Consider the following 16,195-nt stretch of genomic DNA (forward strand, 5'->3'; position numbering starts at 1 on the left):
ATGAGTATAACAGCTCTTCTGAGTTCCGAAGGCTGTTCAGGCAAATCACTGGCGCTAAGGGTGGCCATGGGGACTAAGACTCAGCAAGCAATGAAGAAGAGCAATGGCAGCCGCTGAAAAGACAAGACAGCCTCAGCTGCTGGCTCCAAAGTGAGATTGCCCAAAAGGCCTCTCCAACAAATCCTTTGAGAAAAGCACCTAAGTCCTGCTTTTCAAAAATAATAGAGTCCCCTTTAGGAATGAAAGACAGCCAATTTCCTACTACCTAGTCTAAGAACTGAAGACGACTCTCACAGCCAACACAACTTCCCCCTCCCCTTCACTGGATTAATGTGTTTCTTCCTAAAGCCAAGGATACTCAGGGAGACAGGGAGAGGGAAGGAATGTCCCAGGGCTCATCAACTTGTTAGTTTCACTCTTTTTCTGTTACATTCCTTTGAATCTTCCACTAGATATAGCTGCTGCAAATGTTCATGAAACACTGTTTACATAAATAACATAAATGATTTAATTTTAAGTTTACTTATCTTAAAAGGATATTATATCCAATGATTATAAAAGCCTCAACTGTCGTAATTGGCGGAGGGGTGTGCACAGCAGGGGACTCCTATGTGAAGAAATGAACTGCTACAATGTTCCCTCCAACTTCCTAGTGCACCGCATACGTGTGCCCTGTGTGTGTGTGTGGTGTACGCACGTTCGTGTGCATGTGCATGTATGTCAGGGCGAGGCCTCTGCGAACACAGAAGTTACACTAATGGGTCCCACACCAGCCTGTGGTATCACCATCTGCCCAGTCCCCACCAAGGCAAACAGCAGGGGCCCTGCGAGCCCCCAGGCCCCGGCACGGCCCCTCCTACCTCTCCAAACCAGCTGCACCTCCCTCCCAGACTCCAGCAGCAGCCTCCGGACTGGTCTCCCTGCACCTCTTCGGCTGCGGCACTTGCATCTCCCTTCGACACGTCTCAGGGCTCCTTCCCAACACCCAGATCTGCTCCGCCTCCTCCACCCCAGGTTCAAGTCCACACTGCTTCCCTGGCTGTCACCCCATGGCCTCTCCAGCCATCGCGCGGTGCTCTCTCTCATCTTTTGTGCTCCAAGCCAAATAAATAGCTAGCTGAGGTTGGTCCCATGACTGGCTCTGGCCAATGGGGTGTGAACAGACAGGATGGATGCCCCTTTGGGGTCTTACTGTTGAGAGGGCGGGGCCCGCTGCTGGTCGGTGCCCTCTCCCTTCAGCCACCTCAGACCCACAGAGTGCCAAGGTCAGCAGGGCCAACCCCCCAGTGTAGGTCCACCCCACCTCTGGACTGTTGTGAGAGAAATAATTCTCTACCTTATTTAAGCCGCTGTATTTTGGGGTCTCTATTACAGCATCTTAGCCTGAACTCTGATCATCATGAATGTATCACAGCACCTGTATGATCAGGGCATCATGGGACTGCCCATCTGTCCCTCTCCACTGCCAGTCTCTGAAGGTCCTTGAGGACCAAAAGTGTCTCGTTCTTTTTTTTTTTTCTTGGAATCCCTAGTGCCCAGGAAAAAAGGACTAGTACAGAATAAGGGCTTGCAAAACAAATGCCTAATAAACAAATAAGCTAACGTGCAGTCCATCATGCCCACAAACATTGAACTCCTTGGCAACCTGGGTGTTTGTTGAAGATCCTGGCGAACCTGGGAAAGCAGCTGCCCCACCTGTCACAGCCAGAGCACAGAGCCTTCCCGGTGCCCTTACCTCATCCTTCAGCTGAGCCAGGAAGAGGGGCAGGAGGTGCTCGATGGTGTTGTCTTTGCCCAGGATGGGAGAGAGGCCCATGATGACTGAGGCCAGGGCCGACTTGACATGTTGGTTGGCATCTGACACCAGCTCCTGGGAGGGAGAAGGAATGGGGGAGCCACAGGGTCAGTGGCCAAGAAGACTCCAACTCCTAAGAAGCCCTGAGACACAGCCTACTCTCGCCATCTCAATCCAGGGCAGGCTTAGTGTGCACGGGGAATTGCAGGTCCATACATGTCCGGCCTGCCTGGAGTTCAACGACCCCTGTTCCCAGCAGCTTTCACCCCAATCCCAAAGCTCTCCGGATGAGGAGATCCAGTGAGCTTCAAGGGGGAAGCACTCCCCGCCTCCACGTCCAGCCCCGAGCCTCAGACTTTGCCTGCACTCAGGGCTCCTACTTGCTCCAAACCCAAGACCGCCTGGCCCTGGAAGGCTGGGAACCCGGATTGCATCTGGCTGCCCCTAATGCCCAATCTCCATCCCTTCTTTCCAGAAGGCTCAGATCTGCTCTATTCCTCCCACCAAATTCCCTGTTACCTTGATGCAGGGCAAGATCTGGGTCATGATCACATTCTCCCGACAGTCAGCTGAGAGATTTTCACAGAATTCTGTGGGCAGGGAAAGGGGGGTGGCGGGAGGTAAGACCCGATGTCCTAGTTTTGCCTTCAGCCTCCCGGACACCCACCCGCTTACTGTGTCCTGGTCGCCAGCACCAACCTTTGACCTTGTGGGAGGCTGCGGCCCTCACCTCGGCCTCACAGTCTTTCATCAGGTTCTGGAAGGCAGGGACCAGGTCCGTCTTGGTGATCTCAGGCCCCACTGCTTTCTGGAGCTGCAGAAAGGGAAGGTCAGAGGGGGTCAAAGGGCTTGGCAGGTATTCTAAATGAATGAGAACAAAATCAAAGATAAAGGCACCAGGAATGGGGTAAAAACAGTCCTTGGAATCACTGCTGAGATGTAATGCCAGGGCCATGGGGGTGACCTCAGCCAAGTCTCGGAGCCTCTCTGAGCCTTGGTTTCCTTGTTGTATGGTGCCGAGTTGGGCTGGGTAGTGCAGTGGTCACGAGCATGGCTCTGGAGTCCAACTGCTTGGCTCAAATTCTTACTCTTACTTAGCACCTGTGTGACCCTGGATGAGTCCCCGTACGTCTCTGAGCCGCTGTCTCCTCCAACCACGAGGGCACTTACTGCACAGTACTGTTGTCTGCATTAGAAATAACTACAGATCTCCTTCCTGTTCAGGCTATTCTGGGTTGGGTTTTCTGTTACGTGATCCAAAAACAGTCTAATGATGTGTGCTGGCTCTCACTTTTTGATTTAAATATTTTTGTGTTTTCTAAGACTGGTTACCAGAGCCCGTGTGGCTTTTGTAATTAAGATGAAATACTAAGGGTCAAGAGGGAAGCAGGCATGCTAGGCCCTCTGCATCTCATGACACCAGGCAAGAAGAGGCGCACAGGTCCTGCTGGCGTGCCGCTTCTGGAGGCCTGGGGGGAGACAGGGCAGTTCCTGACCAAGGGGAGAGGTGAGGACCCCAGGGGCCTGGTGCCCATCTCTCCAGTGTCCCCTCGCCCCAAAGCCAGTCCCAAATGTCCTTGCTCGTACTTGCCCTCACTGCCCAGTGTCCGCTGCCCACGCCAGACACAGTCCCTACCCCAGCCCTCACCCACTCATCTTCCAGAACCTGCCTCAGTGCTTCCAGGCCCAGGAACACCCGCCAGCCCCGCACCTGTCACACTTTAACATTACATTTCCCTCTGTCTCAGCTGGCCTCCCTCTTCAGGCTGTCTGTTCCGTGAAGGCCAGGGATGTACTGAACTCACCGTACCTCAATGCCCAGCAAAGAGCCGGTGCTCAATAAACCTACTTTTGCGATAAGCAAACTGAGATTTCTGTGGAAAGAGCACTGTCCTGGGACACGTGGCATCTTGTCCCTGTTCTGCCCGCCTGATGGTGTCACTCTGACCAGTCTAACCTCTGGGCTGTGTTATGGGGCTGAACTGTATCTCCCCTGAAATTCATACACTGAAGTCCTAACACACCCCACACCTCTCTGGAACCTCAGAATGTGACTGTACTTGAAGACAGGATCTTTAAAGAGGTCATAAGGTAAAATAAGGTCATTAGGGTAAGCCAATCCAAAATGACTGAAGTCCTCATAAGAAGAGGAGATGAGAACACAGACACACAATTAAAGACACGGGGAGAAGACAGCCATCTACAACCAAGGAAAGAAGTCTCAGAAAAACCACCCCTGCTGACACTTTGATTTTGGACTTCTAGCCTCCAGAACGGTGGGGAAATAAAGTACCACCCAGTCTGTGGTACTCTGCCACAGCAGCCCCAGCAAACAGACTGTCTTCCCTTTTGTAAAAGGAGATAAAGTTCGATTAGGTCAGGACCACATACATGCTACCCTTTCTCTGCTCCTGTGGTTCTCTCCCACAGAACCTTAAGTTGGCCTCAGAACCCTTCAACCAGGATTGGCAAGTGAGGTGAGATCCAAATGGATGATTACCGAGATCTTACCGCTTAAACACCCGACGACTCCCCTGGGCTTCACTAAACCCCAGCTCCTATATGTGGCCCCTCCCCTTTGCCTGAGGCCTCAGTCTCCACATCTGTGAGACGCTGCCAACAGCCCCCTCATGTACCTCTGTGAACTTGTCAGCCACCATGTATCGGACACGCCAGGACTTGTCCTCAGCAGCCTGGCGCAGGGTGGGCATCACCAGGGCCTCCAGATCCTCCTGGGGCAGGAGCTGGGCGATGTTCACACACGCCTCCACCGCTAGCAGCCGCACCGAGTCCTGAGGAGAGGGTGGGAACAAGGAGAGTGCAGCAGAGGCCCCATCAGCCCTGGGACGCCCTTTCAGACTCAGGGTCCACTGGAGGGAGACAGAGGAGAGGGGTGTGGAGCAGACCCCACCTGCTCGTCAGAGGCCAGGTTGGAGAACATGGGGATGATCTCGCTCTTGACGTTGTCCAGCTCCAGCACCTTGGCGAACTCCCCCAGCTTGGAGGCTGCGGCCCGCCGCACCATGGGGGTGTCATCTGAGCACAGGTTCCGGAAGTACCTGGGGGTTGGGATGGGGCTCAGGAGGAGGGATCCCTGGGATCCCAAGGCAGCAGGCAACACCACGAAGGGCGAGCACAGATGCTGTAGTCACGCAGCTCCCGGCTTTGCCTGGGTGACCCTAGGCGAGTGATGGCCTCTGAATCTTCCCAGCCCTACACAATGGAGCTGATAACAGTACCTACCCTACAGGGTCGTTATGAGGGTTAAATGAGACAATGTGCATGAAACAATCAGCAGCCTTTCTGCAGTAAGTCTACAGTGAATGGTAGGTACTGATTATATTATTACGACCACATAAAATTGCTTGGCTAAGGTGCTGGGCTGAGGCTACTCAGACTTTCCCTTCCAGCAGTGACTGCTCGAGTTAGAGATGCACGGGGGCACATGCAGCCCTCTAAGTGCCTGCAGGCAGCTGTAAACCAGTATTCTGGCAGGAGTGATGGCTCAGGGCCTGGGCTTGCTGCTCAATGGTTCATGAAGATGGTGGATGGACGGAAGTCCAGAGAGAGGGGAAACACACATTAATAGAAAATTTTAATCCAATTAAAAATATTTTCACTGGTTCTTCTGGAAGCCAAGTCTTACATGCAAGCAATTCCCTGGGTTATCAAGCCAAAGGGGAGAAGGGCAGTGGAGGAGGAGGCCTCCTATCTGCCAATCGGAAACAGGCCTAAGATAGCATCACACATCACTTGTCGAGTGCTTCTGTGTACCAGATTCTGTTCTAAGCATTTTGTATGTAGTAATTCTTTTAAATCCTCACAATAACCAATGGAAGGAAGAACCATCATCTCCACTTCCTAAATGACCAAGAGGCAGCACCTGGGTTCACACCCAGCTGTGTCCAGACACCACGTCTCTGAGGGGTGGACAGAGGGGAATGGGGCTGGAAGAGCTCCGGGGCCTTTGGGCCCTGGATGGGCCTAGAGGGGGGCCGAGGCTTGAGAGAAGGGGACCAAGCAGAGGGAGGAGGCTGGGTCTTGCCAGGGGACTCACTGTCGAAGTTCCGCCTTGACGGCACTGGACACGCGGGGGTAGCAGACGGAGAAGAGGCCGCAGGCCGACGTGCGGGAGGTGAACCAGTCGCCGCCCGCCAGCCGCTTCACGAGCGGCACGAAGTGGGCCTCAAGGTCGGAGGGCGAGTGCTCGTGCGAGATGGCCCGCAGGGACTCCACCGCCTTGTCCCGCACCACGGTTTCCTCCACCGTGGCCAGCGACTCCAGGGGTGGCTAGGGGGCAGAACACGAGGTCACCGCCCAGCTCCCTCCCCCTGCCCCACACTGCTCAGCTCCTCCAACAGGCCTTCCCTGACCCCCCCCAAGCCAGCCTGCCTTCCCTGAAGAGCCTCTTTCACAGGTCCCTGAAGGCGCTTCAGTGGGGTCCACACACCTCCCAATTCTACACGTCGCTTTCTGAGGAGAGGCCGCAACTGTCATCACCTTCTCAGAGCGCAGGAATCGTCACTGATGTCGACTGGAACATCTATTTACTACATGTTCTGAGCAGGGCCACAACTCTAGGGGGCACTGGTTCTAACTCACTGAATCCTACGAAGCAGGTCCTATGAAGAGGAAACTGAGGCACAGACAGGCTAAGTAACTTGCCCGAGCACAACAGCCACAAGCCAGGATCTAAACGGGCCAGCTGGCTCCAGAACCTCCAAAGGGCTGACAGGCAATTGCATCAGGATCTCACAATACTGGGGGACTTTGAGGCTCGTGACTCTCACTGGTTTGTTACTGTGAGGCCTGGAGTGATCACGTTCCTTTACGGACATTTGACTGGCTCACCACCGTGTCCCCCGAGCCCAGCAGACCTCTTGGCACAGGGCAGGAACTTGGGAATTACTGACCTAATGAAGGGAGACTCAATTTACCCTAACCTGTTCAAAGATGTGGAGGTCTGTGGTCTGAAGTCCAACCTGCCCTGACAGGTAAAGAAAGTAGAAAGAAATGGTAAATGGAAACGCTTCCAGGGCCCATGCAGGAAACAGAATTGAAGCAATGGGCAAAGGTGACAGGTGGGGACAACCGAGGCAGAGACTGCGGCAAACTGGAGAGCATACAGCCTAGGGAGTACAGCTGCTTTCCAGCTCTGTCAGCTGTCACCACGGGGAAACATGGCTGGTAAAAGCAAATCCGGTTTCCCAAAAGCAGCCAAAAGGGGCAGGTTCTTATCTGTGAAAAAAACCTCATTTAACACATGCTCCAACATGGATAAACCTTGAAGACATTATGCTAAATGCAATTAGCCAGTCGCAAAAGACTCCATATTGAATGACTCCTTTACGTGAGGTGTCCAGTGCACAGGCACACCTCGTTTTATCGTGCTTCACTTTACCGCACTTTGCAAATACTGCACTGTTTGAAAAAATGAAGGTTTGTGGCGTCAACCAACTTTATCAACATCATTTTTCCAACAGCATTTGCTCACTTCAAGTCTGTGTCACATTCTGGTAATTCTCGCAATATTTCAAACTTTTTCATTATTAATGTATTTGTTACGGTGACCTGCGATCAGTGACCTTTGATGTTACTGTTGCAAAAAGACTATAACTCGCTGAAGGCTCAGATGATGGTTAGTATTTTTTAGCAAGAAAGTATTAACTAAGGTCTATGTACCTTTTTGTGACAGAATGCTATTGCACATTTAATAGACTACAGTAAAGTGTAACCATAACTTTTATATGTACTAGGAAACAAAAAAATTCATGTGACTCGTTTTATTGCAATATTCACTTTACTATGGTAGTCTGGGACCAAACCTACAATATCTCTGAGGTATGTCTGTAGTCAGATTCACAGAGACAGAAAGTGGAATGGTGGTTGCTGGGGGCTGGGGTAAGGAGCTTGGGGGTCACTGGTTAATGAGTACAGAGTTTCTTTGGGGAAGATGAGAAAGTTCTGGAGATGAATGGTAGTGATGGCTGCACCCCAACGTGAATGTACTTAACATCACGGAAGAGTACACTTAAAAATGGTTAAAACGGTAAATATTATTTATAATTTACCATGATAAAAAAAATCAAAAACAGAATTTTTAAAAACTCATTTTAAAAAGGTGGCAATGGGGGCTTCCCTGGTGGCGCAGTGGTTGAGAATCCGCCTGCCAATACAGGGGACACGGGTTCAAGCCCTGGTCCGGGAAGATCCCACATGCCGTGGAGTAACTAAGCCCATGCGCCACAACTAGAGCCTGTGCTCTAGAGCCGGTGAGCCACAACTACTGAGCCCATGTGCCACAACTACTGAAGCCCGCGCGCCTAGAGCCCGTGCTCCGCAACAAGAGAGGCCACTGCAATGAGAGGCCCGCGCACCATGGCGCAGAGTGGCTCGCGCTCTCCGCAGCTGAAGAGGGCCTCCGTGCAGTGGAGGGGACCCAACACAGCCACGGGAGGGAGGGAGGGAGGGGGCAATGATTCACAAGGAAAACGTAATGCCATGCCTGCCTGGGGACCCTCAGTGTGCGGCCTGTGTCACGGACACGCTCTCGTAGGGTTCTGGGTGCGGGACTGGCTCACAGAGGTGTGGTTGCAGACGTGGTGTCACAATACTGCAGGGACCGGGTTCCTCTTATTTCCTTGTTTTCGCACTACCCAGGTTGGCACACAGGAGGCACTCAATCTTCCATTTAGAGTCCCTCAGTAAATATTGAGTAATAATTGATTAATACTTAGCAAGTGACTGTAAGTGGAACTTATCGTAACCTGTCACGATAACAGAGGCCTGGGGACCAAGGCTAAGCAGTAGTTACGTCACCCAAGGGTCTCTGCCCCAGTGGGTTTACTGCAGGGAGAGGTTCTCACAGTGTGGTTCGCAGACCACCCACAGCAGGATCACCCAGGAGGCCTCTCCCAGCACAGACCTAAAGAATCAGACTCTGGGGGCAGGGCCCAGGAAGGTGCACATTGAGGAAACCCCAAATGATGCTTTTGCATAACGAAGACCCATTGCCATGAGGCCTCTGTGCGATGGAGGGTGGGGTTCTCAAACCTGGGGAGGGGGAAAGGCGTGAACCTCCTAAAATCATCTCTACTCGTTTGAGGAGAGGGTCTGGAGTTTTCATTTTCATCTAAGGGACCCATGATTCCAAAAGGGTTAAGAGCTGCTGATACAGAAATAATCCTCACACTATAGCTACACGGGTCTCTGTGAAATTCCATCTCACTCACACCGCAGAGAACGAGGGCCGGGATCGGGTGTGACACACCTCTGGGTTCCCGGAGCCCACAGTCCTTGCTCATGTTCATGGAATGAACAGGTTGCAAAAGAGCCATTTCCCGTAACTTGTCAAAATCCACCTCCTCCAGGAGCTCCTCCTCGACAGCTCCCCCATCCCATCTAACCCAGATTAGCCGCCTCTTCTGGGTTCTAAGGGTCCCTGGTTTCCCTTTATTCCAGCTCGGATCAGCCTGTGGGGCAACCAGGAGCCCTCTGAAGACAGTACAGAAGAGTGGTAGTGGCAACGAGTTGGGGGCCTGGGTTCAAATCCTGGCTCTGCCTCTTCCCAGCTTGTGCCTCGGTTTCCTCATCTGTGAAGTGACACCAGCACGAGCCTCACAGGGTCGCTGCAGGACACAATGGGTTACTGTACATAAGGCACTCAGAACACACGCTGCAGGTGCTGAGCGAGCTGAAGCTACTCTGACCTGACTTGCCTGCGGGTTCCCAGTGTTGCCTGGCCCAGAGGATCCTCACGGATACCAGTCCCAGAGGTCACACATGACTGCTCCCCAAAGAGAAGCATGGGATGACAGGGGTTTCCCTCATTGGGAATGATCGGTGGAAGACGCTGACTCGGCAGGGGAAGGAAGCCGGGTTCCAGCCGTTTGTCTGCAGGCCTGTGGCTCTGGTTGAAGCTGTGGGGTATTCAACAGTGTTCTCTGCCCCTGAGTCCTCTGAGAAGCTGCTGAAAGCTATTAATTCTCTCCTCAGAAAGACTGATAAACACCAGGGGCTGCAGACAGTTCCATGGAGCTCAAGGGACCCCTTTCAGGTAGGTCCAGGGACCTCACCACGTTCCTGGTGTTAAGCAGTCCTGCTCTGTATAAAATGTATGAAATGAGCTCATTCACATACAATTTTCTGTGTGTACATATACAATTATACATGTGCACTCAGATGAGAGACAGGATACCAGAATCTAATGATAATTATCACAGTTTCTTAGAGTTAATGCTTAATGCATGTTTGGAAGAAAACAAATGACCATATTTGCTCGGATCCAAGACCCCAATAAGAAGCACATTATTTCACATACCACTAAAAGGAACAAGGCCTGCTGACAATAACTGTAAAACACCATCAAGTGGATGCCACAGTATGCTAACGTGTTTTCAGGAACCATGAAAGAATTACTGGGAGGAAAAAAAAGGAGGCAGAGCTGTTCCACGGCTCTGAAGAACAGTGAGCCACCTCCAAGGGTCTTTCAACCCAGGTCACAAGACTGGATCACTTCCTCCCTTCTCTTCTCCCAAACAGCAGTTGCTATCAGTATCTGACCATCTCTGTCCCCAGACATCACCCAGCACAGGGTCTCACAGGCAGGAAGTGGGTGGGGCCTGGGGGAGAGTCAACCGAACACACCTGGAATCCCAGCTCTGCCACTCACTAGCCGTGCGACCTTCTACACTGAACCTCTCGTTGCTCCAGGTGGCTGTCTCTGCCCCAAAGGGTGGACACGACCTCACAACACATGGCATTAATGACAACGGAGCTACGATCTGTGAGTACTTACTACATGCCAAGTACTGTGCTAAGGGCTTGAGTCGATTCTCAAGGTAAGTTTTAATGACTCGAGGTTAAGTAACTTACAAGTCACACAGCAAGCAGTGGAAGAACCCAGCCTAACTCCAAACTGAAAGCCTCACGCGTCGAGTGCCGGTGGGGCCTGGCGCTGGTCAGGCACGCCCAGTCAACGGTTAGGAAGACACCCGCGTTTTTGTGCTGATGTATTAAATGTCACTGCTGACTTGCCGGATTGAAGTGAATGTCCAAGGCCCAGCTGTTCCGAGAAGATGACCCCAGCCTCTCCTGCACTCTCCCCTCCCCGCCCTGGCTGCCAGGACCATGGGTCTGACCCCGCCAGGGCCAGGCAGGGGCCTTCCCCACCTTCCAGACTCACCAGCAGGCAGTGCACGTACTCAGGGCCTCCGACCAGAGTGGTGAAGGTGCCCAGCTGTTCCGCCAGGGCCAAGAGGACCTCATCCTCATCGTAGATGGTGTCTGTGGGACAAGACAGACTGGGTTACAGTTCCACCCCAAGTATGACCCCACCCTTCAGTAACCCAAGCTGGGAACAAGCAGGCTCCACTCTGCTTCCTCAGACTGGCAGCCACCCTCCACCTGGGTGGGCAGAGATGAAGGCAGAGGCTGGGGGCAGCTGACAGAGTGCCCGTGACTAGGTGTGGGACACCGGGGGAGCGAGACCACCTCGCTGCATCCCAGTCTCCACACCTGTAAAGTGGTGCCAATCCCTCCACTGCAGCGACGGCCAGAGTGAGGAGCAAATGCAACCATGTGTATGAGCGCAGAGCCTGGTAAACGGGAGCTCTTTTTGCTTCTACCCTCAGCACTGTTCCCTCTGCCAGGAACTTCGCTCTCTTCAGTCTGAGAAAGTCTTCTCTATCCTTTGACACTTGGTTTAGCTACTGCTTCCTGGAAGATTTCCAGGATGCCACCCTGACAGGTCAGGTCCCTTCTCTAGCCTCACTGCCCAACCAGGCCACCCTTATCAGACCTCACGCGGGCTATGACCACCCGAGTCCAGGACTGGCTCCTCTCTGTGCCCCAGCTTCTGCCAGAGATGAGCACAGTGGGCACTCAATCTGCTCAACTTTGCTGAAAGAAGGGACGATTGTGCGCGAAGAGAACTGCTCTGTCCTAACACCTAAATCCAAAGGCCCTTCTCAAGCTCCATCCTCCCTTTGCTGAGGCGATGGGAATGACTATGGCAGAAGACGCTAGCATCCCTAGCGTCTAGGCTGGCATCTCAGCTCCCTGAGTGTACGTGAGGCATATGCCCATCCTGTGGTAGGTTCAAATCCTGCTCTATTGTTGGCTGGGTGTGTGGCAACTCACTTGGCCTGAGACTCTTTTCTCATCCCCCAAATCACAACAACAGCGTTGTTCTGAGACTGAAGGGAAATAACTGCTTTCTGTGAAGAGCTCAGCTTGGGGCCCAGCACGAGTTAGTGCTTTACTAAACTCTGGCCGGCGTGGCTCTGGCGTGTCCTGCTCTCAGGCTCCCTCCCAGCCTCGGTTTCGCCGGCTCCCACTGTGGACAGTTCAGATCACCCTCCCTGTTCTGTTCCTTTCCTGGAGACCTTAAGGACATCCTCAACTCATACTCAACTCCACCTCCAGTACAGACTCCTTGGCCAAGCTGCATCCCTGGAAGCCAAACATACGGGAGCTGCCAGCACCTCAGATCTCCACCCTTCCCACCTCCACACAACTGCCCGCCCAGCCTCTCTGGCCCAGACCCGTCAACCTCCACCCTAACGCTGCCCCTGCGTCTCTCCCTGCAGCCCTCACCATGCAAAGCGCCACGTTCAATCCTGGCCCCGTCCGCCCTTCACTCCTGCCGGCTTCCCTCCAGGCAGCCTCCCCGCCACCTCCACCAAGAAACTGCCCGCAGCACGTGCTGCGTGGAGCACCGGATCCGCCAGCCATCCTGTGAGTTAGGGCCTGCTTTACCCCCTCTGCAGAGAGGGGAGCTGAGGCTGGGAGAGGTGGAATGGCTTAGCCAGGTGTGCCCAGCAGGTTGGTGGCACAGCTGGGTTTCAAACCCAGGTCCTTCCAACTCTTTTCTCTACAACTTTTTAGTTACTGCTTTACACTGCTGTACCACACTCCCTGTACCCCTTGCCCCCGAGGCCGTCCGGTCTCAGCATTCTAAAGCCTTCAAGTCTCTCCAACAGTTCACCAGTGGAAGCCACTGGTTTGAGGTCATCTGCTCAATGTCACGTGTGCAGATGCCTCCTCCCCATGTGGTGTTCAGAGGCAGATACCCCTGAGCTCCTCAGTCATCAGCTGTGACTGTGGGCAAGTCCCTGCACATCCCCTCAAGCCTCAACTCTCCCAGTGTGAAATGATGAGGGGGTGAGAGTCCCTGCCTCCCTCCTGCCTCCCAGCACCATCACTAGGCCCAAGTGAGAGGATCAGAGATGAAAGAGTTTCACTAGGGACAAAGCACAGCTAACTCTGAGCCTTTACTGGCGATTTTAATTAGTATGAAGTACGAAGTCATAATAAGAATGATGGGAACAGAGGATTTACCATCAACTGGTGATCCAGTCTGTATCAGACATTGTGTCAAGCGCTTTAAGTACATCTTCACAGACAGGAGAGCACAGGAACAGTCTAATCGCTAACACGTCAGCAGCGCTTACCACATGCTGAGCACTTCACGTGGGATCTTATTTCATCTTCATATTAGGTCGAACTATTAATGCCCGTCTCACACATGAAGGATCGGAGGCGGGCAGATATGAAGCATCTCGCCCAAGGTCACACAGCTAGAAAGTGGTAGAGCTAGGATTTGAGCCCAGGTAGTTGGGACCCAAGTCTGTGCTATGAGTCATTAACCAACACTGTCCAGTTTGGAGCCAGCGTGACTTGATAAATATCCCCTCTGGAGCACCTCCTAACTGTAGGACCAAATAAGTTACCTCATCTCTCCATGTCTCGGTTTCCTCATCTGTAAAATGGGGGCAGCAGTCTTAGCTACCTTAAGGAGTTGCTGTGAGGTTAACTTGGACAACAATGGTGGTGTGCATTTACTGAGCACAGCTCTATGTGAACGAACTCAATCCTCGCAAGAAAGGGTTTAGAACACCACCCGGCACATTAGGTATATACAGTAACTGTTAGCTGTTACTGTTATTATTTAATGTTCACAACAATGCTACATCACATGTCGACTATGCCCATTTACACACAAGAACTCTATGGAACAGTGAGGTAACTCGCCTAAAGTCACTGGAGCTTCGATTCAAACCTGGCTCTATCTGCCTCCAGAGCGCTTTTCACCAGTCCCTGCCCCAGCCCCAGCACCCAGCACACGGCACTTACAAACAGCTTGTTAAATCCAGAGGGGCGTCTCTTACCTGGCAGGAACCACCCCCGGGAGCCCCCAATCGACCTGGGCCCCAGGAGGACCTGTACCTGTAAGGAAGGGCAGAAGCTCACTGCGGGTCCTTTCGACCCCGAGGGCCAAGGCGATGGTGGACAGCTTCTTGATGCTGTTGAGGCGAAGCTAATGACAGAACAAGAAAAGGAAGGGAGAATGTTAGCAAGCCCAGACTTAAGGGAGTCTGACACCTCTGGACCCAGTCAGCCCCTGGAAGCCTTGCTAAGCATGTGTGGGGTGCTGAGTAATAACTTGGCAAGTCTACCAAGTCACTCTGAGACCTTGAGTCACTAAATTACAATGGCAGCAGCAGCCTCAGCAAAAGCATCCGGCGGGTCTCACTGAGCCAACACCCCTCGTGGCACTTTCGAGGACCACCCTGTCCGACACTGCCCCCGCCTCCCCACCGTCCCCACCCTCCTGCTCTTGCCCCCTCCTGCGCTCAGCAAGGCGAACACACTGAGCCTTGGACTCTAACAGCGGTAGCCACATTCCCAGCTTACTCTGGGCCCAGTCCCAGCCCAAGCACTCACTTGCACTGTCTCATTTAACTCTCACGACAAGCAGAGGGTTACAAGCCCTGCCCCAGAGAAGAGGAAATGGGCTCAGGGAATGAAAGTCCCTTCCAAGGGTCACACAGCTCAGATGGTTTAGAGTGGGATTGTAACCAGGACTGTCGGCTAACAGTGATAACAGAACAAACAATACTATAATGGCGGGCAGCCACCAGAAGCTCGGGGAGACAGCTCTTCTCACAGCCTCTCGAAGGAACCAACACTACTGACACCTTGATCTCAGACTTCTGGCCTCCAGAACTGAGAGAGAACACTCGTGGCTGTTTGAAGCCACCAGAGATGTGATGCTTTGCTGTGGTGACCCTCGGAATCTCACACACTCCGCTGACACACAGCGGGTCCCAGGCTCAGCCTGTTGGTGTTAGGACCGCATTTGATCCTCTCGTCCCCGGGGGCATGACTAGCCACCTTTCCACCACCATGGAGGCGCAGAAAGCTGCCTGAGCGAGCACTGAGACCCAGCCCCAGCTGCTGCCATCTGACTGGGAAACCTCTCTTCCTGTGTCTCCATCCTGACAACAGGGCCGCTCGGCTGCGGCCGGAAGGCAGTGAGCTCGTGCGTGTGAGTGGAAGGCGACGCCCTCAAGGGTGAGTAAGTCGCGCCAGGCCAAGCGGGAATCCTCCTCCCGGAAGGAAGGAAAGAATAAGGAGGGACCAGGTCAAGGAGAGCAGCAAGGGCTCCCCCAGCCTATTCTTTCCCAGGCCCCATGCAGCTGCGAACAGGTCTGCAAGTGACTGGCGTCCTGCATCCCCTCTGGTTTAAGGGGTTTAAGACTCTCTTTGGGAATCACAATGATGAGAACCTCAAGAAATGCTATGGTGGCCTCACCTCAGAAAAACACACACACCGCACTTTTCATACCACGTCACTGGGTTTTTGGACCACCTGGGCTTGAGGTAGTCCAAGCACTCACCATCCTGGTAGTAAAAGGATCTTCAGATTAAGTACTACAAGGCCTGCATCTTATTTTTAGCCCAAAATTAAATTATATAAAGACAGACCTACAGAAGCAGATAAACGACTAAATATGGTGAACACGAACACTCACTGAATCTGAGTGGTAAGCACACAGGTGCTCACTGTACCGGTCTAGAGGTGGGCAGACTTTCTGTAAATTGCCAGGAAGTATTTTCAGCTTTGCAGGCCACTCGGTCTCTATCTCAACCACTCAACTGTGTCTCTGCAGCACAAAAACAGCCAAAGACCCAGACAATATGTGGGCATGACTGCATTCCAATAAAACTACACCTGCAAGGCTGCGGGGCAGAATCTGGCCCACACACTGTAGTCTTCTGGCCCTTGTACTAGCCCTTCGATGTTCTGTACGTTTGAAATTGTCCTCAAGAATATATCAGAGTAAGTGTTGACTTAGTTGCCTGTTTCTCTGTCACCTCCAAGTTGAATCTCTGTGTTCTTCTCTCAGCTGGGCTACATGGAAAAGTACACGTGGTCCAGGGCACAGGATGCTGGAAGGGGATAATCATAATGACAGTAACAACAGCTGCTAGCATTTATTGATTGCTTACTATGTGCTTGGCATGGATAATGAATACATTCACTCCTTAGAACTGTGCTCTGAGGTGGGTACTGTTACTAGAATCCTCCCTTTCAAAGGTAAGCACGCTGATGTG

The 16,195-nt window shown here is 52.7% G+C and overlaps 1 protein-coding gene across 6 annotated transcripts in view; it reads right to left on the reverse strand.

Moving 5' to 3' along the window:
• PPP2R1A (protein phosphatase 2 scaffold subunit Aalpha) overlaps positions 1 to 16,195 on the reverse strand; it is a 56,782-nt gene that overhangs the window by 30,962 nt on the left and 9,625 nt on the right. For 4 of the 6 annotated variants that reach the window (XM_089902143.1, XM_089902147.1, XM_089902148.1 and 1 more), the window contains exons 2-10: positions 15,941 to 16,030; positions 14,024 to 14,114; positions 10,980 to 11,080; positions 5,853 to 6,085; positions 4,707 to 4,854; positions 4,432 to 4,587; positions 2,495 to 2,609; positions 2,315 to 2,385; positions 1,736 to 1,870 (exon numbers count right to left, since the gene is read on the reverse strand). In XM_089902143.1, coding sequence (XP_089758269.1) covers positions 1,736 to 1,870; positions 2,315 to 2,385; positions 2,495 to 2,609; positions 4,432 to 4,587; positions 4,707 to 4,854; positions 5,853 to 6,085; positions 10,980 to 11,080; positions 14,024 to 14,114; positions 15,941 to 16,030 — 1,140 coding nt within the window. The remainder of the gene's footprint in view (positions 1 to 1,735; positions 1,871 to 2,314; positions 2,386 to 2,494; positions 2,610 to 4,431; positions 4,588 to 4,706; positions 4,855 to 5,852; positions 6,086 to 10,979; positions 11,081 to 14,023; positions 14,115 to 15,940; positions 16,031 to 16,195) is intronic. The other 2 variants (XM_089902145.1, XM_089902146.1) reach the window with 2 other exon arrangements.

Source organism: Delphinapterus leucas, chromosome 20, assembly GCF_059928025.1.
Source record: "Delphinapterus leucas isolate spDelLeu-1000000601 "Yukka" chromosome 20, BTC_Dleu_Yukka2, whole genome shotgun sequence".
NCBI classification, from domain to species: Eukaryota; Metazoa; Chordata; class Mammalia; order Artiodactyla; family Monodontidae; genus Delphinapterus; species Delphinapterus leucas.